Here is a 27,323-nt window from a genome sequence, read left to right as displayed (position 1 = left end):
CAGAGGATCTGAGTGTAGGGAGAGGGGGTAATTTAAAACAGGCTTCCCCGTGGTGATGAGATGGAGAGGGAGTGACGTGCGGACGGTGTGAGCTGTGCAGGTTTCTGGGAGAGTCACAGGCACACCCGTGGCAAGGGCCCTGAGGTGCACGTGTGTTTGGCAGGTTGAGGATGGGCCAGGAGATCAGGGGGGCTGCAGAGGAATGAGAGAGGGCGATGGAGGAGCCGGAGGTGGCCAGATTCTAGACAGGCAGTCGGAAGGCAGAACTAAGGACATCGCTGATGGTCTGGAGGTGGGATGTGAGAGAGGAGGTGTCAAGGGCGACCCCATGGCTTTGGGGCCAAGTAACAGGAATAATAAAGATCTAAGAACAACACTGCAGCATTAATAAGAGGCAGCTGCTCTCTCTTTCCCCATGGCCTCTGTGGGCCTTTGCCCAGCGCCGTCTGGGTGACAGGCCTGTGCCAGACCCGGGCAGCGGGAGGGGCAAAGAAATCAGGCAGCATGAGAACCTCCCGAGAGATGCGAGCCAGGACCTCCTTTTACTTTCATGAAAAAAAAGACGCGATTTTAAAATAATTTAACCAGTCCAGGTGTGGCTCAGCATCGACCTAGGATCCTGGCGATTGGGGTTCGATTCCCGGTCAGGGCCCAGGCCGGGTTGCAGGCTCCATCCCCAGTCGGGGGCGTGCAGGAGGGGGCCGATCCATGCCTCTCTCATCATTGATGTTTCTCTCTCCCTCTCCCTGAAATCAATAAAGATATAAAAAAATAAATGAAATAATTTAGACTTACGGAAGAGGCGCCGAGATAGTGCAGTTTCCAGAGGGCACCTGCGCCCCCTGCTGTCCACACGTGGCGTGGCCACGGTGCAATCGCAAAAGTAAGACCGCACCTCGGTTCAGCTCCCGAGCCCCCCGTCCCGTGGCCTGGGGACGCGCCCCGCCCGGGTCCCCCCGTCCGGTCCCCTCCGTCCGCTTCCAGCACCGGCTCCGCGCCCCGGGGCCCGCCCGCTGCCCGTCCCGCGCGGGACCCGGCGGGCAGGGCCACGTGGCAGCGACGCGGGCGCGGGCGCCGGGGCGGGGCCGGCGCGCGGGGGGCCGGTCTCTCCTCTGGGATCCTATTTCATCCCAACTGCGGGTTTCTTTTCCCAACAAAAAGGAGGGCGCCGTGCCCCCCGCGGTGGCGGGACGCCCAGCGCCTCGCGGGCACGTCCCTGCTGTCGCCCGGGGGCACCTCGGCGCCTTCGCCTCCGCTTTCGGAGACTCTCCTGCGCCTCTTTCAAAACCCGGCTTTATGTGACCTTCGTTGACCTTTCCCAGAGACGTTTTTTTTTGTGTGTGTTGTTTTTTGGGGGTTTTGTTTCGTTTTAAATATTACTGATTTCAAAAAATAATAATAATAATAAAATAAATATTACTGATTTCGGCTGCGTCCTGCACGCCCCCTGCTGGGGGCCGAGGAGCCTGCAACCCGGGCCTGGCCCTGACGGGGGATCCCACCTGACCCCTGGGTGGGAGGTTAATTCTTCCTGTGGCTGGTGCCTGCTCTTTTACATTTCTCTCTTTAATTATTTAACACAGCTGCCTTATTGTAGAGTTGGATCAAATAGACTATGTGTGGGTTATATGCTTGTTCAAACAGATTTGGAGTTTCTCTTCTGGTTATTTCATCTTGGCCTAAGTGTTGCTTTTAGTTTAAGTAATCAAAAGACATTTGGATAAGTATTTTTGAGTAGATTAAAATAACTTTTCTTCAAAATAGATCTTTATTGATTTCCGAGGGAGGAAGGAAGAGGGAGAGAGAGTTGAAACATCAATGATGAGAGCGAGTTATTGATCGGCTGCCTCCTGCAGGCCCCCAACTGGGGATCGAGCCCACAACCCAGGCATGTGCCCTGACCGGGACTCGAGCCTCGATCTCCTGGATCCTAGGTCAATGCTCAACTACTGAACCACACCGGCCGGGCTAAATAACTTTTAATATATCTTAGTGTGGATCCTTGTAAAACTGGACATCAAAAGCTTTCCCCCTTTTATTTGTGCCTGCATAAGAGAAAGAACAAGGGAAGGGAAATGCTTTTAACATTTCATCTGTAAGAGGAAAAGAGAAACTGTAGAAGAAGTAGAAAAGTAAAGATGACTTGCAGATCTAGTTCCTGGTTCACACAAAAGAAGGAATTTAAAGATTGGAAAGGCTGATTAGTCTGCAGGAATCTTTTCACTTTGGGTTTCATAACTCAGTCTCGCCTGGGGCCCTAGGTGAGAATGCCGAGTTAGGTATGAAGGCAGAAATAAGTTACTAAAACTCGTAGGTGGTTAATATTAACTTCCTTTCTTTCATGAGTAAACCATACCATCCGGGACTAATGGGTGAAACTCAGAGGGCTTTCAACTGAGACAGGGATTGGCAAACTTTCTGTAAAGACCAGGTGGTAAATATTTCAGGCTTTGCAGGACAAACAGTCCCTGAAGCAGCTACTCAGCCCTCCCTAGTTATGTAAAATTGTTCTATAGGACAGGGTCTCAAGGTCTCGGCAGTCCTAAATGTTATTTCTTACTAAATGTTAAACTGTAGCATAGTATTTTGTAGATGCAGTTATAAAGGATGAGCTGACAGGAACCCAATGGGATGAAAATAGCCAACTGCAAAGCAGAAATCAACATGTAACTGACCAAAGGGTGTATATGATAAGCAATGGCCAAGCCTCCCTTCTGGGCAGACCTTTGGACATGCATCCCCTGTCTCCTTGACTTGCTGTAAATAAAACTACCTTGTAACAACCATGTCTTGTTTTTGAAGAGAACACCCCAAGCAGCTAACCCCTTGTGTTCGATAACAAAATCAGCCAGAGACACACAAATAGGGCATAGCTGTGTTCTAATAAAATTTCATTTATAAAAAACAGTTGAAAGCTGGATTTGGCTTGCTGGCTGTAGGTTGCCTGCCCCTGAACTAAACAGCCCCATTTTCAGGTCTAAGTGACCATTCTCTTACAACACACCATAGAAAAGGCACATAGAAAAGGAAGCTGTGTTGACCAACTGTCTTCTAGGTCTCGTGCCCAGAAGAGAGTCTGCTGGCTGTGTTGGTTTACTTTCGAGCTGGGAAAGCACAGAACTATCCAGAACCTCGGGCTGGCAGTGTGCCAGAGTAAGCCCAAGGCTGTCCCAACTGCCAGTGTTAACTTGTTAAGAAATGTAGGAAAATGAATTTGCTCCTATTACTCATAGACTTAGGCGACTTACTGTATTCGGCAGGGCTATCCAGAGAAACAGAACCAATAGGCTACAGTGCGGCAGAATGGGCCCAATCAATCTTGATACATGCATGCCAACTCTGAGGACTTAATCCATTTCTGAGTAAGTATAAGGGGCTCTGTAACTCATGAATTGTCCTTAATGAATAGTGTTGACTTTGTAAGGAGCCCTGAAACCAAATGCAAAAGCTCGAACACTTTGCCCAAAGACAACAGCAGTTAGGAGATACTGCTGTCCAAAGGCATCAGCAATAACTGATAGCACTGTGGCTCTCAGGTTACTGATAAAACATTAAAAATAGAAATATAGCTTGCCTATGTTTCAGATGCTGTCTCCTTTCTCATCTGAATATAAATGCTATCTTTCTGCATAGTCATAATGACCAGCACCTACACAAGATCTCTGTCCTATGTATGACCAAGTGATGTGTCAGGAATGGTGGAAATTATAGCAGTTCTGAGCAGAGAGAGTAGATCTGGAGGGTCCCTGAAGAAGGGCACTTGAGTGGGCTTTGATGGGGGGACGGAGCCTGTGTCTGCTGTAATGGGGGTGGTCCTGGGGCTGTGGTAAGGGGCTGGACCCCCTTCATCTCCAGATGCCAGGCTAGTCCTGTTGCCAAGGAAAATATCCCTCCTGACACATTTCCTGCTCGGAGTACCAACAACCACAGTTCTCTCCCAAACTGTAATTTGTTGATTGCAAGGCAGTCCTTATTTCCAGGAGTTACACAGACAGCTCCTGGGCTGGGCCTCATCTTCAGCACTCTCACCAGCCACCACCCCAGTCATTGGAGAGGTGTCGCTGCCAGGGTGCTTCCTTCCAGAGGGATTAGACCCCATTTCCCTTCCTCCCTTCCTCCCTTCCTTCCCTTTCTTTTTCTCTCTCTCTCTTTCTCTTTCTTTCTTTAATTGACTTCAGAGAGAGGAAGGGAGAGGGAGAGAGAGAGGAAGGGAGAGGGAGAGAGAGAGAAACATCAATGATGAGAGTCATGGATCAGCTGCCTCCTGCACGCCCCCTGCTGGGGATCGAGCCAGAAACCCGGGCATGTGCCCTGACGGGGAATTGAACCGTGATCTCCTGGATCCTAGATCGATGCTCAACCACTGAGCCACGCCGGCCAGGCTAGACCCCATTTTCAATGTCCCAATATTCCTGGGACTTTGCCATCCCTCTGGGACAAAGAGGTTCTTGTTTATTTCTAGAGATGAACTCAGGCGGCCTTAGTCACATGGGAAAGCTTGGGTGGTTTGCTCAGGGGAGCGCCTAATAAACTCAAGCTGGGCTTTTCGCCTATCTAATGGAAGCCAGGTCTCCAACTGTAGCCGATTTTAAATGCGCTCTCAGAGTGGAAAGAACACAGGCGTGGCAGTCCTCTCACAAGGACGCCAGCTAGACAAGTCTCGGAAACAGGCTCCGGACCAAGAGGGGTTAGAAAAATCCACTGCCCTGGGATCTGTGGATGGAGTTAAACTATGAATCACACAACGAGACTCGAGACTTGACTCAGGCAGAAGCAGAGCATGTTTTCCTTTAAATGATTAAACTTAGTTGAGCTTAGTTAAAAAAAAACTTTCCATGTGAACACTTTTTTCCAGGCTTAAAGGATTTCAAGATGAGATCTGTTTTTCTTAAAGAGAAAACTTGTATCGATAGCTTTCAAAGCAGGCACATCTGTGTGGACTTAGAACACCCAAATGATAGAAAATAATGTATTTGGCCCAACTCCTACATCTGGATGGTTAGAAAAAAAGCAAGGGGAGTAATAAATTCCTCTGTGGCCTCTTGGTAAACTAAATGGCTATGGACTTGAGTCCCATGTTTATCCCATTTTCTTGGGCATAAAGTTTTTAAGGCCTGCTCCTGAAATTTCAAGGATATGGTGGGTAAAGGTTAGCGGAAATTTCATTGGAACAACTATTCTGCAACGGAGTCTGGACTCGGGTTAGTGTCAAGTCAGGACACGTGAGTAAAACCCAGGAATGTCCGCGTTGTCCAGCTTCGGAAAGGCTGGGTTTGTAAGAGGGGAAGGGAGAGGAAGCCACAGAGTTACAGGAAAATACAAGCACCACCACCAACAACATCCCCTGGCTTTTGAGCCTCACAGTCCTGGAGCCTTCCCTGCTCTAACTGTGGGGTTAGTTCACTTTAGAAAGAACACGAGTTTTTCTTTCTTTTTTACTATCCCACGACCAGAAGCAAGAATGAACTATGATCAGCACCCACTCAATCTCCTTTGCTTTTTTCTAGGGGCAGAGAATGCATTTTCTGTCTCCCTCTTTTAAATGTTTTTCTTTCCCCAATGTGATGACTTCCTGATGAGGTTTTTAAATATATATATATAAATGTTTTTATTGACTTGAGAGGAAGGGAGAGGGAGAGAGGAACAGCTGCTGGCTGCCTCCTGCGCCCCCTCCCGGGGAGGAGGCCCTTGGCCAGGCCTGTGCCCTGACGGGGCGCAGCGGTGACCTCTTGGTTCTTGGGTCGATGCTCAACCGCTGAGCCACACGGGCCGGGCTTTGACAAGGTTGCTGATGAGGCTCAGCATTCAGAAGCGATCCCGGGTGCGTCAGGAGGGGGATGGGACGCCGAGGGCCCCCACTGCCCCTGCTGCCCCCCTCCTCGGAAGGCAGGAGGGGCCCCTAGGCCCGGGCGCATCGCCCCCTCCCTTCCTCCTGCGCGGGTCTCAGGTGTGTCCGTGCGCGGCGGGGACAGAGGCAGACAGGTGAGGACGGGAGGGGGGGCCCTGCGCGGTGCCCCCACCCAGTTTCCCCGCCCCCAGGTCCCGTGACCCCGCCCCCCGCTCCCCGACCGAGCCAACCCCGCCCCGGCGCCCCCCCCCCGTCCGCTCCCCGCGCCCCTCCCGCGTCCCCGCCCCGGCCGCGCGCCCGCCCCCCGCGCTCCGCGGGGACCCGCCTGCGCCGCGGGGGCACCATGGGCAGCGGCAGCAGCCGGGGCGGCCGGGCCCGGAGGCGGCCACGGGGCGCGGACAGCGGGCCGGCGGGGCCGGCGGGGCCGGGCGGGGTGGGGCCGGCGGCCTCCGCGACGGCGGCGGGCGGGGAGGGGGCCCCGGGGGCAGCGGGCGCGGCCGGACGGGACCCCGACGCCAGCCCCGCGGCGCCCTCCGACGGCCGGGACGAAACCCTGCGCCTGCTGGACCAGCTGCTGGCCGAGTCGGCGGCCTGGGGCCCCGAGGAGCCGGCCCCGCGGTGCCCCCTGCGGCCCCGACCTACCCGGGATGCGGGGAGCCGGGTGAGTGCCGCTGCGCCCCTCTGCGCCCCTGTGCGCCCCGGGCCCTCCCCGCAGCGCGGCCCCGCTCCTCCCCGCCTGATCGGCCTGCGCGGGTCGCACCCCGTCCCGCTGTCCCCGAGCCCCTGCTAGGCCCCTGGCTCCTCCCTGCCAGCCTCCTCGGGGGGCAGTGCTGGGGCAGCCCCCAAGGGCAGGGCGACAGGCGTCTCCTGGCAGAGGTGCGTCCCCGGCTTGCTTCTGGCCAGAGCTCCCTGTCCCGCTCGGGACTGTCCTCGCGCTCAGCGCAGCTGGCCAGGGGGCTCCCCTCGGCAGCCCTGGGGACCCTGCGGAGGAGGTGCCGGGCAGTGGTCCCCGGGTGCCCTGCGTGGCAGGGTCCTCAAGGTCCCCCCGCGGCCCAGCAGCGCGCCCCTGCGGCTGGAAGGCGCGGCGGCGTCCCCTCTGCGGACCACTCGCGACCCGGCCCCGCTGCTCCACGCAGACAGCAGGGTGAGCGCGCTGCTGGGCCACGGTCTGCACCCCGCGATCCCTAACAGCAGCTCCTGGGCTTGAGAGAGCTGGAGGCAGCCGCCCCCCCAGAGTCCCACCCGCAGGCTCTGCCCAACTGCTGGGGCCCCCAGGGGAGCGTCTTCCTGGGCAGCCCCAGCAGGAGAACCCTGAGGATGCCCCCGGGAGGGCAGGGTGAGGGGTGAGGGCTGGCCCACCCCGGGCAGCGCCCCGTCCTTACACCCATCCCAGCCCCGCTACTCGCCCCAAGTGAGGGCAGTTAAGCAGACTGAGTTATATAACAGGATTCCTTTAAGGCTGCATCAGCACTTGGTTATATAACCCTAAAAATGAATAAACAGTTGAGAAATTGGGGAAATTCTGAGATAGTATGGAAACAATGTTTTAGTGTCCAATTTTCAAGTGCGTTGGAAACTTGAAATGTGAAAACAGGGAAACTGATTTCCCCCCAGTCACTGAGTGTCAGATGCTCTGGGTGCAGGGGCCACCTCACTTCTCCTTTAAGTCGTTTCTTAGGTATTGTTTGAGCTCCTGCTATGTGCCAGGCATCGCTCTAGGTGCTGGAGATACACGTAGATGGTACAGTCTTTGTCCTAAAGAAGCCCACAGTCTCACGAGGGGGGGTGGGGGGAGTGATCTGCAGACAGAGTGGGTACAGTGTGGTCCGAGATCTGTATAGAGTCCGAAGGAGCAGCTGAGCCCTGGAGGAGTCAGGGCGGCATTCCAGAAGGACAGCACTGGACCTGAATCTGGAAGGCCCTGTGGCATTAGCCTGGCAAACAAGCAGGGAGAGAGCGAGCATTTGGGCAGAGAGAACCCCACAGGCAAAGGCAGTCTAGGGGGCTGGGGGGAACACCCCCGTTGATGTGGCTGCTGGCCGTGGCCGTGGCCGGAGGAAGCTAGCGGTGGAGGGGTTGGAGCAGAGCCTCGAAGCACATGGCCTGATGCCAAGCCTCGGGGATTGCCACCCAGTGCTGGATGTGGGAAGGTGTAGAAACGAGTGGACAGGACATCACTGGGCATGCAGTACTTCGAGATACGCTGGCGAAAACTTGGTCCATGAGTCCGAGTTTCCGCAGGGCTGGAACAAGCCCTAACTGGACTCTGGTGAGGGTCAGCAGTGGTTCAGACAGAATGGAGGTGCTTCCACACCTGAGTACCAGGAGCCCGTTACCAGTGAGGAGGCGGCCCCCTGCCCAAGGCCACCAGTTCAAGTTCTCGATGGAGTCTGCCTCCTGACAGCCGGTGTCCAGGGCCCTTTCGTTTCTTGACAGTTTGAGAATCACAGGTTGCTACAGCTGAAGGGATCTTAGCAACCATCAGGGCTACCCTCTCATTTACATTGGAGACCTTTGGGCCCAGCACAGTGGCTGCCCAAGTTCCCCCGTGGGACCAGGTCATCCACCTTTGGGAGCAAGGATCTGGGTCAGGGAGGACACCCAGGGTGGGAGCACGCAGTCTAGCTAAGGACTAAGTGTTTATTGACTGGAGGTTTGGAAGAATTATGTGAGAATGTATGTCAGTGTGCTTCACAAAGTGATAAAACACTAAATGTAATTTATTGTTACTTTCCTCCAATCCCACTCCCTTCAGCTTCTCCAGGTCTCCCTGACTTTCTTTCTCTTTGGAAACACCTTCCTGAAGGCCAGGCCCTATGAAGGGAGGTGGAGGACCTGGGACTGGTGCTCTCATAGTCAGGGCCTCCTTTTGAAAAAGTCCTTTGTCATTTTGGCAAGATAATCCAGCTCTCCCAGCAGCCTCCCCCTGGGCCCTCAGCTTTTGCTGCCTGGGAGGCCATTCAGTGCAGACAACAGCGCCTCCTGGTGGCGAGAGGACTGAGCGGGTTGGCAAAAGACTGAAGTTGGCTGAGGCTGGGAGAGGAGATCTCTGGTCTCTCTACAGTATGTGTGTTAAAATTTCCACAGTGAGACATAAAAAAGAAATCAACCCAGCCTGAGCTTCAAAAGAGAGAACTACTGATCCACGCCACGTGGATGGGTCTCAGAACCTGGATGCTGAGTGAAAGGAGCCAGAGGAGAAAGGGCCCGCTGTGCGAGTCCAGTACCTAGGCTTCTAGAGGGTGCGCACAGATCTGCAGCTGCGAATCTACAGCGATGGAAAGTGGACCAGTGTTGCCAGGAGGCGGGAGGGAGGCAACACAGAGCAGATGAAGAACATGCTTAGTGTCCTCATTGCGGTGATGGGTTTACAGGTGTATCCACAAACACCTGCAACGACGTGGTTACGTATATTATTGATACATGTGCATATACAGCGTGGGGCAAAAGGAGGTTTACAGTTGTATGAGAAACAGGTTTTTTTTTCTTGTATTAGTTATTAATTATTGTAGTATTTTCCATTTGAACAACTGTAAACCTACCTTTGCCCTACCCTGTATATACATATAAAGCTGTTAAGAGCTAAGGGGAAAGCTCTTTATTTTATTTATTTATTTTTGATATGTTTTTTATTGATTTCAGAGAGAGGAAGGAAGAGGGAGAGACAGAAACATCAATGATGAGAGAATCATTGATCAGCTGCCTCCTGCACGCCTCCTACTGGGGATCAAACATGCGACCCCGGCATGTGCCCTGACCGGGAATCGAACCTCGATCTGAATCCTAGGCTGATGCTCAACTGCTGAGCCACACCGGCTGGGCAAGAGCTATTTATTTATTTATTTATCTTCATCTGAGGATATTTTTTCCACTGCTTTTCAGAGAGTGAGAGAGAAAGAGACAGAGAAACATTAATGGGAGAGAGACACATGGACTGGTTGCCTCCCCCACAAGCCCCAACCAGAGCCAGGATGGAGCCTGCAACCGAGGTACGTGCCCTTGGCCGGAATTGAACCTGGGACCCTTCAGTCCAAGGGCCGAAGCTCTAACCACTGAGCCAAACCCTGCCAGGGCAGGGGAGAGCTCTTTAAGTAGAAAAAGCAGGATATAATACATTTTGGTAAGATATGTAGTGGATTTTCTAGAAATTAACTGTTGACATTTCACTAAAAAAAATCCCTACTTGTGAGAAGAGGCAAAGGAGACTAAGAGTTCGTCTTACTCAATTCCTCCTCGTGTTCCTGCGTCTTGTTCAGCTGTGGTGTTTTTTCAGAGCCTCCTAGGATCTTGAGTGAGAACATGTCCCCACCTGGGCCCGACATACTCCGGCCTCCTTGAGCTCAGCCCCGTTCCCACGGCCCAGGCCAGGCTCCCAGTCTAGAAGTCTGACCTCCAGGTGGCAGGCTGCCAGCTGCCTGGTGGCAGAAACGCGTGTCTGCACGAGGCCTGGAGCAGCCACCAGGGGCTGCTGTGTCCCCGCTTTTCATCCAAGCTCCCCTGGCTGCTTCAGCAAGCTGTACTCCTGGGAGGGCGTCTAACAGGTTTCCCATTGCAGAAAGTCAAGTTAAAGGTGTAGGCAGATCGGTGGGAGGAAGGACCACACGTTCAAGTCGCAGGCACAGGAAGAAACAGGTGAAAACTGAACAGACAGAACAAGGCTGAGCCGTCAGGGAGATTACTGAAGAGTGACCTACCCTTTGAACGCAGCTTCGGGGTGTCCAGTTCACTGGCGTGATGGCATCACGGCGTCCCTGCCCTGCGAGGCCGGCAACGCGTCCCCGTTGGTAGTAAGCAGAGCAGCGAGGAAAAATGGAGCCCGGGCTGTTTGTTTAGATGTTTGGTTCCAGTCTTGTGCGCTTTCACCCAGTTGCCCTCCTGATGGGAGAAACTATCTGTAACAACCCTTATTATTTAATCTGGTGATGGAAGGAAAAGCCACCCCAGGTGACAGCAAAAGCTGGTTCTAGCAGTAACCCACAAGAGGGAACTAGGGTCCCTACAGGGTAACTTCATAAAAAATAGCTGAAGGCCCGGCTGGTGTGGCTCAGTGGTTGAGTGCCGATCCATGAACCAAGAGGTCACCGGTTCAGTTCCCAGTCAGGGCACATGCCTGGGTTGCAGGCTCGATAGCCAGTAGGTGGTGTGCAGAAGGCAGCTGATACATGATGTTTCTCTCTCACCGATGCTTCTACCTCCCTCTCTCTCTCTCTCTAAAAAATCAATAAAAACATACTTAAAAAAACAAAACAAAAAAAAGCATGGCTGAAGGATGGTTGGATAGAAATATTGCTTTTCTTCCGTGTGGCCCCTGAGAATATTACCAGGCCAAGGGGAAAACTTTCAGATGTGCCCAAGATAACTGAGAGCGCGTCTCAGATAGAGCTCTGTACACCCATGTGCACAGGAGCCTTAGTCACAGTAGCCAAAAGGTGGAAGCCACCGTGTCGTCGATGGGCGGATGAACAAAACGGGCGAACAGAATGAATAAAGATGTACAGTCCCCGTGAGATACCACCTCACGCCTGTCAGAGTGGCATCAAAAATCAGCAAACAGCCCTGGCCCGTGTGGGTTGGTGGTTAGAGCGTCGGCCCGTGGACTGAAGGGTCCTGGGTTCCAGCCAAGGGCACGTCCCTCGGTTCCAGGCCCAGAGGTCGGGGTCGATGCGTCTCTCACACTGATGTTTCTTTCTCTCCCACCCTCTTTCCACTCTCTGAAAAGCAGTGAGAAAAGTACCTTTGGATGAGGGTTTTTTTAAAATTACAAAATAAAAAATAAATCAAGTGCTGGCAAGGATGTGGAGAAAAGGGAGTCCTTGGGCACTGTTGGTGGGAATGCGGGTTGGTGCAGCCGCCATGGAAAGCAGTGTGGGGGTTCCTCAAAAAACCGAAAGTGGCCCGAAGGGCGTGGCTCAGCGGTTGAGCATTGACCTAGGATCCAGGAGGTCGGGGTTCGAGTCTCAGTCAGGGCACATGCCCCAGTTGTGGGCTCCTTGATCGCCAGTAGGGAGCATGCGGGAGGCAGCTGATCAATGACCCTCTCTCATCATTGATGTTTCTCTCTTTCTCTCCCTTCCTCTCTCTGAAATCAATAAAGACATTTTATTTTTTAAATATGCATTTTATTTATTTACTTATTTTAATATATGCTTATTGATTTCATAGAGAGGAAAGGAGAGAGAGAGCGACAGAAACATCAATGATGAGAGAGTCATTGATCGGCTGCCTCCTGCACGCCCCAGACTGGGGATCGAGCCCGCAACCCGGGCCTGTGCCCTGACCCGGAATCGAACCCCGATCGCCTGGATCCTGGGTCAGCGCTCAACCGCTGAGCCACGCCGGGCCGGGCAAGACATATTTTAAATAAAATGGTGTAGCATTTGCATCAAATCTCTGCACAGCCTCCTGTGTACTTTAAACCATCACTCGATCACTTACAGTGCCAAATACAACGTAAGCGCTGCGTAAATAATCATTATATTGTGCTGCTTGGGGAATGAAGTTCAGGCAAAACTGCGTACGCACGTCAGCAACAGCGTTATATCTTTTTTCTGACTATTTTCGACCCCTGGTTGGTTGAATTTGTGGGTGCAGAACCCACGGCTACGGAGGGCGCACTGTATGTACATACAGTGGAGTGTTATTCAGCCCCGAGCTGAATGTGATGGCCATCGTCTGCCAGCACAAAGCTGAGTATTGGGAGGCTCACCACCGATAACCTGATGCCTCTTCCTTTTGTCCTCCGAAGGTGTCCCCAGAAGAGAGGGCTGAAGGCCACGCAGAGAGCGGCAGCCTGTCCGAGTAAGTCCCAGAAGCTCACCTGCTCTGCCGGACTTCATGGGCTCTTCTGTGGGCTCCAGCTGCCCCCACAACCCTCAGGGCCCCCATCCGTCTTCTCCCCATCCCAGCTCATTTTCCCGACCCATTTCCCTCTCTAAATGCAACACTCTACCTCTGGAGAAGGTCCCAGCCCTGGGGAAGTGCAGACGCCTTCCAGCCTCCCAGCAGCTCTGACCTTCCTTCTGAAAAAGGCCCCGACCCAGGTCACACAGGGCATCCCAACCCTCCCCTTTGGATCCCGATCCCAGGCTCGCTCACTCAGGATGAGACACCATCCTTGGCCTGTAGGAGTTTGCTGCCTAGAGGGGTGACAGGTGGGCCCCTCTAATCCCATTAGTCTTCCTGCACTTTCCCCAGGTGTGGCCAGGAGACCCGATTGCCCTGGAGGGTCTCTGAGGTGCCTCACCCCCATTTCGAACCCCCCTCCCTGGCCATCTCAGTGAGCCCGCAGGGGACAGGAGGACCAGGAAGTAACAGTGGTTGGGCCCTGCCTCCGTCCCGGGTGCTTCGCTGGGACCTTTCTGCCCAGTGTTTCCCGGTGCCGAGCTCTGTGCTAGACACACAACATTCAGCATCTTGTCCACCCTTGGGTGGGCCCATGGAGAGGCCCCGTCTGTCCCCCAGCAGCAGCTCCTGTGAGACCCCCCAGAGGTGCAGGCACAGGAGTGTCGGGCAAACGGCTGTGGGGCCACAGCTCATACCTGCCAAGGGCGAGATTCAGTGTCACCTGCTGTCCATGTGTTTTACCATATTTCTGCCTCAGAAGGAACCTACGAACTACAGCTCCATTTTAGAGAGAAAAAATGGTCACGGAGCTGGTAAGTGGCGGAGCTGGGATTTGAATGCCCCCCGCCTCGGGGCCTCGCCCTTGGACACTGCGGGCCCTGGCCTGCTGGCAGGCAGGGTCTGACAGATAAGGCCGGGGAGATGCAGGCGGAGAGCACAGGCCTGCTCATGCAGGAGACCGGGAAGGTGTCCCCGGGGCAGAGGCTTTCTGGTTTTAGTTATAGGATCAGAATTCCCTAAAGGAGCCACTGTGGTTGTCCAGTAGAGATACCGAGTTTGAAGGCGACATCGCGCCTCCTGACGCCCCCGTCTTTCTGTGTTTCTGGCCCGCAGAGCCCCGGGCAGCAGCCACAAGAGGCCGGAGACACAGTCGGTCATCCTGTACGACTGCTCAGAGGAGGAGCTGATGGCCAGCATCGAGCAGGAATACTGCCGCTGAGGGGCCGCCAGTGCCCGCCGACGGGCCTCTGAACCTGGGCTGGGGGTGCACATCCCCCCGCCCCCCCGGGCTGGACTGGAGCCGGAGGTGAGCCGCTGCCAACATGCAGCTCCTCACGGACCTTTCAAACCCGCCTTTCCAGTCCCCGCGTCTGGAACGCGGCCACTGCTGGCGTCGTGCCCGCTGGGGAGAGGTGGTCAGCGGCGCAGGCTCAGCCAGACGCAGGGGCAGGTGACCTCCGACACCTGCCCTCCTCTCGGTCTCAGGAGGGCCTGTCGACCAGGTCTGCCAGAGCCTGAACGCTCCCTCTTTCTGGTGGCCGGCTCTCCACCTGGGCTGGGGAGGCTCCTTAGCTGAGTGTAGCTCAGACCGGATGCCTTGGGGCCCCTAGCGTCCCACAGCACTTCAGCAAGGTTCCGCTGTGAGGTGCACCCAGGAGGGGTGCCCTGCCCAGGTGGAGGGAGCCACCCTGAGTTTTGCAGGTGAACCTGCTGGAGATGTCAAAATGCAGATTCTAAACTCTGGGCCTTGGAGTTGCATCTCTAACCAGCTCCCAGGTGACACCCACGCTGCTGGCTCCCAGCCACACCTGAGCAGCAAGGATGTAGGGTAGACCCCGGTGCTGGAGGCTGCTCAGAGCCTTGGCCCGCCTGCTTCCCCCAAGGGACAGCCCTCGGCCCGGAGCCAGGGCCCAGCCGTGATCCTCACTCTCTCACTAATTATCACTTTCCCTCTCTGGGCCTCAGTTTCCTTCTCAACTCCCTTGCTCTCCCCTGTTCCCACCCCCTGGGGCACAGGACTGCTCTCCCGCTGAGGGTGCTCGCCTGCCCCACCTGGAAAGGGTCTTCAGGGCCACCTGCTCTCACCTGACGACTGCCCCATGGGGCCTTTTTACCGTCTTCCCACACGGCGGAAGGTAGGAAATCACGGCAGTGAGGCCAGAAGACAGTGGCCAATGAAAAAGCCGCCTTGCCCAAGATGCCCCCGTTATCGGAGGCAGGGCCAGGACCGCAGCCTGACTGGGAGGCGGGTGGTCGTCGTGGCCGGGAGTGGCTGCTTGGAGCGCAGGGAGGTGAGCGGTCAGGAGCCTGGGAGACAGGCCCTCGCTGGAGGCGGCAGCAGTTTTTGCTGAAGCCAGAAAAGGTCCCAGCGTGTCTCTCGAGTTGACCAACACAACGGCCTCCCTTGTGTCGCCTGCAAAACGCAAGAGCATCTCGGAAACCAGCACGCGGCCACTTGGCACAGTACCCAGACCCACAGGCCTGGTGCCCTCATGGGCCAACGGGTGCTTCCATGGACTTTCCTTATTTGACAAGATGCCTTTGACCAGATGTTCCAGAGCTGGGAGACTTTCTGTAAAGCAAGGATGGAGCCCTGGGGCCCCGGAAGGGTTGGCTCAGGACCCCCCAAAACAAGAGCTGTTTCTCACCCGATCCCAAACCCTTTCTTTTGATAAAATGATTAAAGCCATTACTATTTTAATAATACAAATGCTGCTTTTAATATTTTTATTAATTTTTTAATCTTCACCCAAGGATATGCTTATTGATTTTAGAGGAAGGGAGAGAGAAACATTGACCGGTTGCCTCCCACACTTGTCCTAAACCTGGGGTTCGAACCCAAAACCTAGGTATGTGTCCTGATCGGGAACCGAACCCGCAGCCTTTTGGTGCGCAGGACAATGCTCCAACCCAGCCAAATTTTATTTCTCACAACCAGATGGATCAAGCCTGGAACTTTATAAAATATTTACAATTTTACATCATTTTGTTCAGATGGAACACGTTCAGCCCGTTTCCAAGAGGATTACAGCTCTGCATTTTCCAGTGGAACCTCGTAAAACCCTAAATGAGAGAGGTGCTAAGAACAAAAATCCCTCGCAGTTAGTCTATGCCAGTGTCAAGGTGAACACACTTCATCAAAGCTAAAGGCACAGCAGGTGTTCTCAGCCATTGCTTTTATTCCTTGAATTCAGGAGCATCTTCTGAACAGCAGCTGGCCAGACGGAGCCCGTGTACCCGCTGCCCATTCTCTAAGGGTGAGATGGGGTGGCTGAGTGCGAGGGGAGGGTGCTGGTCCTGGAGGCGGCCGGGTGGGCCCAGGGGAGTGCTGCACAACAGAAACCATGCAGAGCACCCACTGTGTGCTAGGTCGGCCTCAGGCCTTCTCCTGGCTGCTTGGTGTTGCTCCTGAGCCTGAGCCTCCTGTTCTGGAGCTGAGGGTGGAACCTGCTCACGGACAGGGAGGATCATGGCTTAAATAAAGGGAGAAAACATCTCGATGTGCCAGTGAGCCCCACCCCATCTGCTAGCAGACATTCTGCATTTTTCTGATGGGCTCTGCATCAGAGGTGTTTCCATGCCCAGGGAGTTGGTGCTCAACTGTGCCCCTCGAGGAGGCCAACCTCAGGCCTGCTGGCCCTGTGAGTGAACTCCGTGGCTTCAAGGGCCCCTGCAGCTGCCAAAGCCAAGATCCCACTGTCTTTTGGAGCCCAGAGGCATGTGTGGACATAACTAAGCTCCCTCTGTGGTATTTTGGTGGGGGTGTCCCTCAGTAGAGCCACCTGGGTACCTCATGTCACTGTTCTTAATTCCTCCACACAGAGCCATCTCCCCCAGGTTCAGACACTGAGCCAGGTCCTGTTCTGCCAGGACCAGACCCAACGTCAGAGTGGCTAACACAGAAGCTGCCTCTTCACACCTTTCTTTCAGAAAGAACCTCCCACAGAACCTAAAAGGTGCCCTGAGTGCAGAACAGAACCCAGGAAACAAAGAAGAGGCTTAGACTGGGCCAACAGACAATGGATTTTGTAGATTATTTTCTGAAAAGTCACTGGGTACACCGTGGGACAGATAAATGACACGGGACACAAGTCCAGTTTGCAAATCTGGAGTTTTATACTATCCAAAGAAAGAAGTTACATCACACATATTCACTTAAATAATTAAGTCCAGGTCTGTTACATAAAACATTTCCAAAACATTTAAAATTTTATTGAAATTACTTAAAAGGCTCAAAGTCAATAAGGGTCAAGCAAAACTGCTCAGGGAGTAAAGTGCACTGGGGGACCGGCCACACAGGGGCGTTCTGCTCCGATGCTCAGAGCCCCGGGCCGGCCGAGGGGCTCCATGCGGAATGAACCACAGGGTTCTGGTTCTCAGGACAGAATTCTTCAGACGAAAGTGTTTCAGGGGACAAACAGAAGGCCAAAAAAAAAACAGTTTGCTTACAGACAAGGCATTTCTAAATCTAATCAGGAAATGGAGGTGTAAATTAAAGCCACGTGTAACACATCTATCCTTTAGACATGATGCTGCTCAGAGAATGAAACTCAATGTGACGAGCAACCAAATACCCAAAGACCTTGTATTACCCACCACAGTAGTAGGACTAACATTAAGAAAAACACCCGAATGGAATGCCAGCTATGGCATGCACAGGGAAATGTTTGTGCTGATTTAAGGTACGACTGGGGGAGAGAAAGGACCAGGCAGTGAGGAAACACCAGCTATATATACCTAATTGCTGCTCTGGTGCACGGCTGTGCTATGTCTCATAACCAGGAGGCATACTACACAGAGCAAGTGTCCAAAAAGCAGGGAAGCCTCCCGAACACACAGCCAGCGCCCACAGATGGCATGTCAGTCACCAGTTCTCACTAAAGGGCAACTCAATGGTATCAACCAATGAATGACCAGGTGATGATTATCAGACTTAAAAGACCTGAAATCGGAGCCTAATTCTATTTATTCAATATTTTACCTTACCATCATCTTAATAAAGGTAAACGCCAATACCTAAGAGGCAAAGACAAACTCTAAACACAGACGGCACAATGAAAACCACCCGTGTTCCTTCCACGTGTTCTGCTGCCCGGATTCCCAGTGCTGCCCAAGAGCAGCCGCGGTGGCTTCTTGGTGCAGTCGCCGTGGAGCCAGGGCCTGTGCTCACACAGCTTCAGCGTGGTGCCCACGGCCTATTTCCTATCAGGCTGCGAAACACCCCATTCCAAGTAGTTTTCTGTTTGATCAAAACAATTTCCTTCAAACAACGTGAATGAAAGGGCAGCTGGCTGGTGTCAGTGCCATTTAGCATAACTTGCATTTCCTCCAGCTCTTAATAAAGGAGTCAGAACACTGGGGATGGGCCGCCTGCATGTACACTTGGCTTCCGCATACAAACCACAACGCTGTACTTGGTGGGAAGTTCCTCCCACCAACAAAGCCATTCCTTTTCCTCTAAGCTGCTCTGCCCACAAAATACTATGGATGAAGCCACAGTAAAAGAAGTCAACTGACACTGACAGAGCAACTGGGCCTGAGAACTTACATTGTCTTTTTTTATTTTGGTGTTTGAGGTACAAACAGGAAACTGCAAAAGGTGTGTTCTCAGCGGAGCAGACACTGACCCTACAGAGGCTCCCTGAACACAGGGCGGCTGTCTACCAAGTGTTTTTAAGTTGTGCTCTGGGTACATCTTCCAAAAGTCACACCACGGACACAGGTGGCTAGTTCTGCTGAACCAGAATTTTAAGTCCTTGGGCTACAGCTGTGAAGGAAGGGCTGCCTGGAATATCCCTTGAGAATGTTACGAAGAAGCTGATTGCAGAGTTTCTCCCCATTTCTTTAAGAGACCCTATCAACCCAGTTCTGACTCTAAAAAATTCTTGCATCCAAAAGGCTTGATTGCGAACGTGATTTTTTTTTCTTCTGGCTGAATTATGTTCCAAGGTTATTGAAAGTAGAGTTATTATAAAAGCATTAAACATTGAAAAGAAGACTGTAAAATAAATCATCTATCTAGAAATTGGTGATCTGAGTACCAACAATATAAACCTTTTCATAAAAAACAGTATAAAGTCATACCCTGTCTCATTTCTACAAAATATGAATAGAAAGGCTGTAAAAACCCAGATTTTGTAAAATTTATTGCCGAAATGTTTGTTTGAATGCTGGTGATTTAGATCGTCCAATTTTTTCCATTTCCTTAAAAAACTTCTGAAACTGTAAAAGACACTGAACCGGGGTGGGGTAGATTCTCAACCAAAGAAGAACAGTTAACATACTTTCATCAGAACCAGCCTCTCCTTTTCCCTCGGCCCCGAGACGATGATCCTGGGAGAGAGAGCCTGAAAGAAGTCCTTTAAAGTTCCACGGGCAACGCCGCGGCCAGCAGTTCAGGCAGAGGCGGGCGTGCGGCCGGCGGGCACCGGGGCTTCTCTGCGGAGGCGATTCTGTTCAGCTTGCCGTCTGCCTGCCAGCCGGGGGGCTTCTTGGTGGTTACGTGGCGCCGGGTGTGCTTCGTCAGGTGGTCGCTGCGCATGAAGCGCCGGTCACACACGGGGCACGCGAACCTCTTCTCCCCGGTGTGAGTCCTGCGGTGGCGGGACAGCTCGTCGGAACGGGCGAACTTTTTGTCACAGCCGTCCCAGCTGCAGCTGAAAGGCTTCTCCCCTGACGGCAAGAAAACACGCGTTAAAGAAAACGTCAATACCCGGCACCTACCGGACAGGCTAATCCTACCGGGAATCACGCCAGAAACCTTTTGATGCATGGACGACGCCCAGCCAGCTGAGCCACACCGGCCAGGGCTCACAAGTCTTTTATTTAATTTTTTTAACTATACTTTATGGATTCAGAGAGAGGAAGGGAGAGTGAGGGAGAGAGATAGAAACATCAATGGTGAGAGAGTCGTCATTGATCGGCTGCCTCCTGCATGCCCCAAACTGGGGACTGAGCCCCACAACTCGGGCATGTGCCCTGACCGGGAATCGAACTGCTATCTCCTGGATTCTAGGTTGATGCTCCAACACAGAACCACGCCCGGCCGGGCTTACAACAGTCTTTTTGAAACCATTGTAAGGAAAAGGGCCTGAACTGCATGGATTTCACAGACCCCATGCTGTAGGCATAAGGATGCCCACATGTTCCCAGGAACCCACCAGGCTGTTGGTAGCACACCAGGATGGCCAGGTGCTGGACAGAGAGGAACCACCCTCGGGCACGGGATTTATAAAGTGCCCCATCTGTTTTGGACATTTCAGAAATGGAGCTTTTGCTCTCTCCACCTCATTCTAAGCTTAAAAATTTCAGTTGGTAGAAATATACGAAAAACTATCTTATCTAAGGTACAATTACCCCAAATTTCTACTTCTTATGAAAATTCCAGTTCAGTGTTATAAAAGAGCAGAAGAAGTTGATTCCTCAAACCTGTATGGCCAGTTAAGTTGAAGCATACCTTGGGAAACCTGAAAAGAACCTGTTCGATCGCCGTGTTTTACGCCACCCTGTCAGTGTTTCTGCCAAGGGAGGCTGACTGAATGAACAGTGAACCTCATCCCACTGCCACCCCAAATCTGGAATCTGTGCTTGGATGTGACCGGAGGGTCACCTCCGTCGTCTCAGTGGAAAGGAGAACTCGCCGAGTCGGGGAGCCCCTCAGAGGGGCCGGTCCACTCCGACAAGCTGCGGCAGCCGCCTGTGGCACCACCTGCGGCACCAGCGACCAGCCACCACTTACCAGCGTTAGGCCCTCAAGTCAGACACCAAGAGTGCACATCCAGACAGCCAAGAACATAAGAAACTAAACCACAAGGAAAAATGAGGTGGGAGACACAGTAACCACCAGGGTCAAGGGAAGGTGAGGTCAGGGAACGCTCGCAAGAAGGACGCTGGGAAGGCCTCAAAGGGTCTCAGAGACAGGAGGCGGGTAACGGGCCGGAAGGTGGACCTGGAGAGAGCGGGTCGAGGGGGGAGCAGGTGCGGGGGGCCAGGTTGGGAGCCTTCACCTGAGGCGCGCAGAGCGGAGGACAGAGCTCCCTTTGCCACGACCTCCCCGTCAGGCTCGGCGTCACCCCCAAGCGGGAGCCCCCCACTAGGGCGGCAGTGTGCCTGAGAAACCGTTCTGCCTCGGCTCCCTCCCGTCCAGCCTTTCAACCCTATTCCGCTATTCACTGGGGTCCCCAGGCCACTAGCAGGTACTCTGGGGGGGGGGGTGTTTCAGGATCGAGAGTTCATGAAGCACATCTTCACTGCACAGCCTGTGGCCTCTTACGTGCTGAGGTGTGTGTATCTGTGTGAACCCTGAAAGGTGAGTTTAACTGCTTAACCACAGGACCCTTCAAAACAATACGACAGGACGCTAGCTCAGGGGACACGAGTGCCGCAGGACTCCTGAGACACTCTCCCCAACCAACTGAAGCAGAAACTACTAGATGCCCTCAGACCTGTCACACACCGTGGTAGCCACCATCCCATGGAGCTATGCAAACATGAACTTAAAGGAAAACGTAAAATTCAGTTTCTTAGTCACACTGTTCATATTTGAAGTGGCTGTGGCTAGCAGCCACCCTAAGGGACAGATAAGATTTCCATCATCACAGAAAACTACTGAACGCAGCTGATTAGATGGTAAAGAGATCGCTAGGTCATTACACTTTCTTGTGTGACTTCTCCTTCTGAATTAAAAACTACATATCCCCAAAAGAAAACTATATTCCTCTACATTTCAAATACTCCAGAATTCATATTTTTGCACCCTTTTTTAAAAATTCTCACCCATGGATATTTTCCCCATTGCTTTTTCAGAGAGGGAGGGAGGGAGACAAAGAGAAACATCGATGTGAGAGACACATCCATAGGTTGCCTCCTGCACACCCCCCCACCTGGGCTGGGGATCAAGCCTGCAACTGAGGAATGTGCCCCTGACTGGAATCAAACCAAAGCGATGAACACTGGGGCCAGGGCAAGAGGCAAAGTTTGCCAGAGCAAACCTTTCCACACTTTGGAGAGACCTCTCCCCGTAGTAAATCTAAGTCCCACTGACGTTTACTGAATGGCGGTGCACATTTTCTAAAATGCAAAGAGAGAACAAGACGTCCACGGCAATGTGAAGGAAAGGGGCAACGAAAGCATCACCCTAAAAGCCTATCTCAGGGTCACAATCACAGACCTGTACTACATTTTGCGTGAGCGGGTGCCATGTTCTAGAAAAACCAGACAGCTGTACTAACGTTAACGCCGATCTCTGCAGCCCGTGAAGGCTTTGCAGAGCCAGAGGACAACAGTCCACTTCCACCTCCTCCAGTGGTTCTCCTGCTTCCCTCCCACTTAAAGAAAGCTCAGGTGTGTTTCCCAACCACGGGATCTGACGTCCCCAATGCCCTGCTGCCTTGGCGCTTACCTGTGTGGGTGCGGAGGTGAGCCTTGAGGTGGGAACTTTTGAAGTAGGTTTTCCGGCAGCCTGGGAAATTGCAGACATAGTTCCTCCTTCGGGAAAAGTCTACCTGAGGGGCACAGTTGTGACTGGAGGCGATGAACACTGGGGCCGGGGCAAGAGGCAACAGCCTGGTATTCCCAGCAGCCATGACACCTGCCGGTGAGCAGGAGGTGGGCTGGGGGAGTGCCCCCTGGGGCAGGACCAGCATCACAGCTCCCTGAGGCACAGATGGTCCCATGAACACAGGCTGGGGCACTGGAGCAGTGTGGGGTAGAATGGGTGTGACAGTCCCAGAAGGTACGTGGGGAGGGGGCTTCAAAAAAGCCGGTAACACGCCACTTTGCCCAGTCACAGGGATCATTTGGCAAAGGACAGGGGGACTGGGGACGGGCACAGAAATCAGAGGGGTGGCTTTCCCTGGCAAGTCATTTTCATAATTCTTTGGTGAGCAGGTTTGAATTGCAACTGGCCAAGCTGCCTGCTGGCCTTTGTCAGGGGGAATCAGGTCACCAGGCTTATTCCAGCAAGGTGGACAGGACGCTGAGTTCACGTTGAGTAAACTGTTCGTGAGGTGTGTGTCCTGCAAAGTTTCTGTATGTCCCAGAAACGGGGCTTCTCCTTCTCTGTCCTCTGAAAGTTGTCCTTGAGTCTGGGTGGCAGGAATGTGGCCAGGAGCAGTACTCCCCACTGTGTGGTGGATGACACTGGTTGCCATAGCCCTGCAGGGGGCGCCAGAGGCTGGCGCCAGCAGCTCTGGCTTCAAACCAGGCAGGCTCCTCTCCTCCCTCCTGCTCAGGATGTTGGCTGCCCCAGCAGAGGCTGGGGGGATGGCCACGACCATGTGTGCTTTGGAATCAGTTACTTGGGAAAGAACAAGTGTCCTCGTAGATGGCTCCATGAGATCAGGACTCTGAGGAGGAGTCATGCACTTGGAGGAAAAAAAAGTACCATGTTAAAAAGGTTGTTTTGGTTAAATTTTAAAAGGCTCTTACTTTGATCATGTTGCCCCCAACGCCTTTAAAAAGTATCTAGGAAAAACTAGTCTAAGCGTGCTCACAACAGTGGATTCTCAGGCTGCATAAGGACCTTTACTTTCTAGTCTTCTGCCCCTTTTCTGACCTCTCCCAAACCTATCCATCTGCTTGGCTGTAAGGTCAGTGCCGCTCCTGGGCCTGCACCATTACTGAAATGAGCAATTTAAGCATTAGGACTACAGATGAGAAGACAAATTTACACTTAAAATGAGTGTAAATAATTTTAGATTCTCAAAAAAAAAAAATACATTTTTTTAAAAATTCCAGAGGTCTCATTTAATACACACTTAGCCACTGCCTATAAGATGAGGCAAGATGAACTTATCAGAAAAATCCCCAAAAGGCCATGCTCTAACCAGCAGTCTGCCTAAACCAAACCTCTCTGTATGTCCCCAACAATTCCTACTTATTTTCAGCCTCCCAGTGGAAGAACCCAATGCCAAGTACTCTGGCAGCCAGGCCAGTACTTGTACAATCCTCTCTCCAAGTGGTTTTCCAGTCTCCTTCCAGTGCAAACTTCCAGCCCAGGACAATTAGCTTATGATTTTCACTTCTGTTAACAACAGACATCTCTCAACTTCTCCAAGCTAAGAAGCAGTTTCTCCCAGCAACTTCATAGCCATAACAAGTTAAGGAGATAAAAAACCAACACTGGCAGTCACCTTACACAAGTAAGAAGTTGGCTGCCACAGGGAGGCAAAGAGGCCAGTATTTCCACCCACCTAACTTAGGGTGTATGTGCCAAAGCACAGGCTCTCCCCAGCTGCCACCCACATATCCTGATCCTGGGCTCCGTCATCTGGGGGAACCTCGCCCCCTCCCTGCAATTCACCAGGGATATGAATACATTTCTGCTTTCTCCAAACAACCTATAGGTTTTGTCCTATGGACATTTTAAGCCTGTGGCTACAGGCTACGCTCAATCAATGGAAAGATCATGTTTCCAAAAGATAAAAGTTTCACCCTTAGGTCCTCCACAAGGTGAGGCTATAAACTTGCTCGCCAGCATCCCAGGGAATCCACCCATGAGTCCCTCAGCCCAGCACATTTATTGAAGGTATGCTAGCCACTGCACAGAAACACTCCTCGCCCCCATCTCTTACCAGAGTCGACAGAGAATGGAAGTCCTTTTGTAGCTCCGGTGTAGCTTCGTCCACATGCATAGCGGTGGCGACATCCCCGGAGTCAGACACAGGTGTGAGGGGTCGTATCTTTAACAGGTCACCGGTCTGGGATCTCTGGCCCCAGGAGCTCATGCAAACAAGAGCCTCGACAGCTTCGATATCATTCTGCTCCAGGACGCTGCACGTAGACCTTTCGCTGTCATGCCGCTTCCTCTCCAGGATGGACTCACATATGTCCACGATGTCAACCTGGAGGCGACACAACGGGGTCTCACTCCGGGAGAAACACGAAGGGGCGAGCGGACACGCATACCTGGAGCCTGCATCACACACGTACCACACACAACAAGCTCTGTTCTGGGAAAAGACGTCAACGGAACGCTGGCGACAGTTTTGCTTTTATGCCAGTGTTCTAAAGAGGGAGGAAGGAAGGAAGATGACGGGACGTGGCTGGCAGGCAGTTTCCACGGAAAACCCTGACTCTTAAAAAAAAGTTATTGATACGAAATTCACATTCTTCTTTGGTAAATGATTAATAAGACGTCAACTCCAGAGATGTGAGCCAGAGAGGCTAGTCACGCCCGGGGAGGCGCGGACACCACCCCATCCCAGCTTTCGGCTGGCGGAGATGAGAGCATGGCTCCTCTCAGTTGGCAAAACCCCCTGGAGAGCGTCCCTAGGGATGGATTTTGTGCAATTCTCGGGACCATTCCCCACGGCCCCGTCAAGCAGAACTTTGGGGAAGGGGGAGGCTCAGCTTCGTGGGCCCCTTGGAGGGAAAGCCTTGCTCCCCAGTCTCAGGAACATCGTCCCTCCTCCATCCCACGAGGCTGGCGGGGGCGGGGTGCGAGGAAGCGTTTGTAGGTCCGTCAGGACCCTACCAGGCGACTGTCCTCCCAGGTGTCGCATCGCACTGGCGCTTTCTCAGGCGGGAAGTACCCCAGTCTCTCCCCAAAGGCACCGCGAGTCTACAGAGACGCGCGTGTCCACCTAGCGTGCGGGGGCGTCCCACCCGCCTGTCCCGCTCAGGGTCCCCACCGGGCACCCAGGTAGCGAGGCGGCCTTTACAAACGTCCCCCTGGCCCAGCTTCTGCCGGGTCCTAGGACACACCGGAGCCACGGGCGCGGGGCTGCCACGTGCTCCGCCGCCGCACGGCTCCCGCACCCCCTCCCCGACCCTCGGCGGGGCGAGGGAGAGACGCCGCGTGCAGCTCAGCCAGCAGCCTCCGCGCGCCCCTCGGGCCTCGACGGCGGGAGACCCGCGAAGGAGGAAGGCGCCCGGGCCCCACCGCGTGCGCCTTCCCGCCAGCCCGCGCCCCGCCCCGCGCCGGCCCCGCCCCGCGCGTTCCCGCCAGACGCTCCCCGCCCAGCGGCCGCCCGCCCAGGGCCGGTGACGTCACCGCCTGGAAATAGCCGGCGGGGCAGCGCCGCTGCGGGGGCGCGGAGCAAAGCTGCGGTGGGACGGCGCGGGGCGCACCCCCCGCCCGGCCCGCGCGGCCGCCCCTCCCGGCTCCGCAGCCCGTCCGGGCCCCCAAAGGTGCGGCCGTAGCGAGGCCCCGCGCGCCCCCCGCCCGCCTTCGCGCTCTGGCCCCGCAAAGGCGGCGCGGCCCCGCCTCGCCCCTGGCTCCGCCGGGCGGCCACTCACCACGCGCGCCTCGCCGGGACCCACGGAGGCCGGCGTGAGCATGGTGCCCGCAGCCCCGACGCAACAAAGCGACGGCGGGGCGGCTGCTCGGGGCGCGGCGGCGGCTGCACGCGCGTGGCCGGGGCAGCCTCCGCGACCCGCGCTGCAGAGGCCCGCACGCGCCTCCGCCCTCCCGCCGGCTGTGCCCCGGCGCGGCCCTCTCGGCGCGGGAGGGGCGGGGCGCCCGCCGAGGGCGCGGCCGCGGGGCGGGGCGAGCAGGCGAACCCAAGCACGCCGCGCCCCCGGGGCGGGGCCGGGGCTCGCCAGCCAATCCGCGCGGGCCCGCGCCCTGCCGGCCAATGGGCGCCGCGGGGAGCCGCGTGATCAAAGCCCGGCCGCGGCGCGGGGCGGGGGGCGGGGCGCGGCACGTGTTTGGGTTGCGCGGAGGGGCGGGGCCTCGGGGCCTGGAAAGTAGGGGAAAGGTCCTGGCGGCCGCGTGGGCCGCGCGGGCGGCGGGGGCGGTGCCGCGGCCGAGGAAGACCCGGTCGGGGGCGCGCGGGCCGGGGCGCGCCCCGCGTTTAAAGGGGCCGCCGCGGGGCACCCGGGGGCCTCGGCCCCGCGCTGCCAGCGCGCGCTGGTTTCCATTAGGGCCTGGCCTGTCGGAGCTGGGGGGCCGCTGGCCGGCTGCAGCCCCCCGCCCCTGCTGCCCCCCGCGCCCCCGGGAGTTCCCAGGCCCGCGTCTCTCGCACCCCGCCCCGGGCAGCTGCGGGCCGCAGCTCCCACTCCTCAGGGAGGCCAGGGGCAGCCGAGGCAGGCGTTCACCCGAAAGATGCCCGGCCCCCGGGAAGCGTGCCCCCCGGACAGTCCTCGGCCCGCAGGAGAGGGATCCCCAGGACCCCTCCTTCTCCCCCCCCGCCCCCCGTGCTGAGAAGGCAGCAGGTGGGGCCCGGGCTCTGCCCACAGCTGGTTCCCACGGCTGCGCTGCCTGGGCACCAGGGCCGAGCAGACTGGCCCCCAGCGTCCTTCCATCTCCCGCTCGGGCCTCCACCGCCCTCCGATGACCCGCAGCTGCGGCGTCTTCAGTTGTTTGTTCATTGGCTCCGCCGCAGGGAACCCTCCCAAGGTCAGGGCACGTGTTTCATGCGGGAAACCCGCAGGGCCCGGCTCACAGTAGCTATTGGCCAAATGAGTGCGTAAGGGTGAGCGCCTACGGGGCCCCCGCTTCGCTATCCTGCAGACACCTCTAATTCAGTGTCCGTGAATCTAAACTCGACCCGAATCTGGATTTCTCACCTCCAGCTACCCCAGAATCCAAGGGTCATCTTTGACTCCTCCCTTTTCTGCACCTGCTTCCTTCTGGCAGTTATTTCATGCCCTTCTTTTTCCTGAGTATCCTTCAAACTATTAACTTCTC

General features: G+C 54.8%; 2 protein-coding genes across 2 annotated transcripts; one reads left to right on the top strand and one right to left on the bottom strand.

Moving 5' to 3' along the window:
• Window positions 1-6,191: 6,191 nt before the first annotated feature.
• Window positions 6,192-15,386, top strand: CYS1 (cystin 1). Its single transcript, XM_087823808.1, has 3 exons — window positions 6,192-6,509; window positions 12,594-12,646; window positions 13,805-15,386. Exons 1-3 carry the CDS (start codon window positions 6,192-6,194, stop codon window positions 13,908-13,910), a joined length of 477 nt encoding a protein of 158 aa, XP_087679934.1. The 3' UTR covers window positions 13,911-15,386.
• Window positions 15,387-16,785: 1,399 nt separating this feature from the next.
• Window positions 16,786-26,045, bottom strand: KLF11 (KLF transcription factor 11). Its single transcript, XM_087823336.1, has 4 exons — window positions 25,931-26,045; window positions 24,265-24,534; window positions 22,092-23,055; window positions 16,786-19,363 (listed from the first exon to the last, which is right to left on the bottom strand). The coding sequence occupies exons 1-4, from the start codon at window positions 25,970-25,972 to the stop codon at window positions 19,053-19,055; spliced, it is 1,587 nt and encodes a 528-aa protein (XP_087679462.1). The 5' UTR covers window positions 25,973-26,045; the 3' UTR covers window positions 16,786-19,052.
• Between the last annotated feature and the right edge of the window lie 1,278 nt (window positions 26,046-27,323).

This window comes from Miniopterus natalensis, chromosome 13 (assembly GCF_054644295.1).
Source record: "Miniopterus natalensis isolate mMinNat1 chromosome 13, mMinNat1.hap1, whole genome shotgun sequence".
Classification (NCBI taxonomy): Eukaryota; Metazoa; Chordata; class Mammalia; order Chiroptera; family Miniopteridae; genus Miniopterus; species Miniopterus natalensis.
This window is presented reverse-complemented; position numbering and strand designations above follow the sequence as displayed.